Source organism: Tenrec ecaudatus, chromosome Y (assembly GCF_050624435.1).
Source record: "Tenrec ecaudatus isolate mTenEca1 chromosome Y, mTenEca1.hap1, whole genome shotgun sequence".
NCBI lineage: Eukaryota > Metazoa > Chordata > Mammalia > Afrosoricida > Tenrecidae > Tenrec > Tenrec ecaudatus.
In genome coordinates, this window is record NC_134549.1 from 1,684,781 (window position 1) to 1,688,449 (window position 3,669).

At 47.0% G+C, this 3,669-nt stretch overlaps 1 protein-coding gene across 1 annotated transcript; it reads left to right on the top strand.

Moving 5' to 3' along the window:
• The first annotated feature begins 2,513 nt into the window (after positions 1-2,513).
• CLDN34 (claudin 34) lies at positions 2,514-3,143 on the top strand. Its single transcript, XM_075539847.1, has one exon. It carries the CDS (start codon positions 2,514-2,516, stop codon positions 3,141-3,143), a length of 630 nt encoding a protein of 209 aa, XP_075395962.1.
• Positions 3,144-3,669: the final 526 nt, after the last annotated feature.

Here is a 3,669-nt window from a genome sequence, read left to right on the forward strand (position 1 = left end):
ATCACAATAAAACTGTTTTTTAAAATATCATGGACCAATGGAATTAAGAGTCAGTAGAATGTTCCCATGAACATTTGAAGTGCTGCCATCTGTGTGAGTATTTTTGTTCTCAGGCCTTGTTGGTTACCTTGACCAACCGAGGACTGGGGCTGCTGGCTAGAACTGTGGCAACATGTTGAGGAGCTGCTCTCGGTGCTTTGCCAGATCCCTGCTGGACCTTTAACTCTCAGAAGAGAAATGCAAGCATGCATATTCATGACCTTGCTCAATTATTCCTTTACTGCAAAGAGTCCCTTCATTTAAAACCCAACCAGCTGAGCTTGGTAAACATGCCACAGGAGTGGCTCCCAGTCAATAACAGAGGTGCCAGCTACCGAAGGGGGCACCTTTATTGACCTGCACATGGCAGGCAGGCATTTGTGGAGACCGTGGAGGTGTGCGGGAGTTACCACCGAGCACTCCCAGGCCTCTAGAACTTTTCTTCTGAGAGTTGTGCTCTCTTTTACTTTACAGAGAGTCGGTTCTGGAAAAGCCTCCTCCTGGGGTCTCTCAGAAAGAGCAATGTGGAGCCACAAGAGGAATCCCCACTTTCATTAGTGGTTATAGCCCCAGTCTCTGCCACCAGTCATTCCTCTTCCACCAGGGGCACCAAGAAACAAGAAGACCATGAAAGGTACTACAAGACAGACCACATAATCTTCCCACTATTTTCTTCCCCTAGAGCAGTGGTTCTCAACCTTCCTAATGCCATGACCCTTTAATACAGTTCTTCATGTTGTGGAGACACCCAGCACCCCCCCGCCCCCCGACTCCCCACCCCCGGCAACCATAAGATTGTCTTCATTTCTACTTCATAACTGTAATTTTACTACTGTTGTGAATTGGGCAACCCCTGTGAAAGGTTGAGAATTGCTGCTCTAGAAAATAAGGTCTTTTAAACATCTTCTCATGGCTGAATGATTGGGAAACCCCAGCAAAATGAAGAAAATAAGTATTTTGCCACCTGAAGATGATATTCTTATGTTCTTCTCTCTAAACTTTTAGAGAGATAGATGGAGAGACGTAGATAGATAAAGATATAAATAAATAGAGGAGTCCTGGAATTGCATAAATGGTTAAGCACTTGACTAGTAACCAAAGGGTCAGTGGTTCCAATCCATCCAGAGGCACAATGGAAGAAAGGCCTAGCGATCTACTTGTTTCGAGTCTTTGATTTTCGTCAGTCAAAACTGCTTGGGACAAGGAGTTGTTGCATGCTACATGGAGACCACTGGCCAGCTTTTACCTGTAAACATCAAGCAGATGTACAAAGACAACACAGATGTCCTAGTGCTCCCCTGAGTCTTGTTTTGTATCTCTCTAGCACATTGCATGTCGGGTAAAAGTCATACTGTCAACTTACAATTTTGTTTTCTGCTTCTCAAATTCAACCCATATTACTAAAGATACTTCTACTGCAATATCTGATAAGTATCACAGTGAGCCAGTAGTTCAAACTCCCAGCCTCTCCTTGGGTGAAGGATGGGGATTGTACACTGCCTGTCTTATGAGCCGCTGTGAGTGGCCGTTCTCTCCTGGCAGTGAGGTTCCAGTGAGTTACCCGAGAGAAGGAGGTTTGTCAGGATCTGGTAAGCCTGACAGTGAGGGAGGATAAGTCAAAAGTATTGCTCCCAGCCCGTATCCCTTCAGGCTTCTTTTATGTCCCCAAATTCAGAGAGCATGGAGAGGAGGCTGAGGGTGTCTCCTTGGGGTGCCAGCCCTTCCACTTTGATGGGGTATGGTGCCAAGGAGATCCACATTTTGGGGGGAAGGTTTGGAGAGATGGAAACTGCAGAGAAGATTTGGCAACAAGGAATAGCTTCACATCTTTAGATTTCTGTTTAATAAAGGTTTCTATGATTTTGTGGCCATGCCTTTTGCTTTACCATTGTGGCATACTGGTTATGGATATGATCAACAAGGTCTGAAGTTCTATACCACCAGCCACTCATGGGAGACAGATGAGGCTTTCTACTCCTATATCGAGCAATAGTCTTGGAAACTCATATGGGCAGTTCTTCTCTTTCCTAGAGAGTGGTTATGGGGACTTATGGATTCCAAGACAGAGAGTTTGGTAATTGGTGTGTCTGAATGACTTCCAAGTTGTCTTCAAGTAGCTTCCTACTCCTCCTCATGATAAACAGAGCTTCCATCCACGTCTTTGTGGGTGACTGTATGGCCACCATGAATCGCTTCTTGGAAAAAATGCTCAGAAGTGACACTGCTTGTTCCAAAGTTCTGCACATGTGAAGGCTTTCAGGAAGTATCACCCAAGGGCTGTGGCCACCCTCTGCTCAGTGCACACTCCCAGCAGGACCATGGGTAGGGCTACCACCTCGTCTCTGCAGCAAAACAAGTCACTCCTGGCTACTTCCCACCAGAAGGTCCCACATTGAGCCTGTTCCCAAACACACTCTTGATGCCCTGTGTTGTTGTTTTTTTGTTGTTGCAGTGCCACTCTGAATGCTGCCACCATGACATTGCTGATCAAACGTACCAACTGCCAAGTAACAGCCTTCATTTTTGCCACCATTGGATGGTTCCTCTCCACAACAGCAATGGGTCTCGCCGAGTGGCGCCTGTGGCACATGGACCGCCAGGCATCCAACATTGACCCGAACCTAGCCTGTGTAGGAATGTGGAGAGTCTGTTTGTACTATCATAGCAGCAAGAAGGACATCTTTTGTCACCGCTTTTCTTATGGTGAAACCCTTCTCCCTCTTGATATACGAGTCTCCCAAAACCTCCTGCTGGTAACCACCATCCTGGGACTGTGTGGGAAAGCTTCCATCACCTTGGCAATTAAGAGTGTGTACTTGGGGCTTCTTCATAGAGCAGCCACCTGCAGTCCATTTGTGGTCTCAGGGGTTCTGTACCTGATTGCCAGCTCCTGCACCGCAGTCACAGTGGCTTGGAATTTCTTCTCCGTGCTCAATGAGCAAAGGTTTGACTTCCCACGCTCTGTCTCCCTGCCCTTCCAGCCTGACACTCAGGAGGTGGGAACGGCCTCTCTGATGGCAGCTCTGGGCTCTCTACTGATGCTGGCCAGCGGCCTCATTTTTCTCTCTTTCAAAGTGCCCCAGGACAGCCAGCTGCATGCTTAAATTGCAGCAGGGAATGCTTGTGTGGCTTTGTAGTTGCTGGCAACCAGGGCCTTCCTGAGCGGCATGACCCTGGCCAAAATCATTTCTGGCAGAAAGTGCCAAATAAACTCTCTTGTTATATTCTGTGTCTACACTTGGATGCTTCATTGGTTGATTGAATCGAGGAACTTAATTAACCTTTCCTTTTGTAATGACAATCAATCTAACTAGACCTGGAATGTAATTGTGGTTTACTAACAAATAAACAATGCTATCAGCTTGGAGTGTGGACTCTGGTGAAGTATTGGGCTAAGCACTGGGTTGCTAACAAAACACCAGCGGTCTGAAACCACCAGCTGTTCTGAGGGACACAGGTGAGGGCAGCCTGCTCCTCTAGACTCTGGCAGCCTCAGAAAACCATGTGCAGAAACACTGCTCTGTGCTAGGGGCTTGCTACCTGGAGCCAAAGAGACTCAAGGGCTGTGAGTTTGCAAGTCTCATGCACAGAAACAAGAGTTCTTGTGTACATTAATGCCTTACCCGTTAC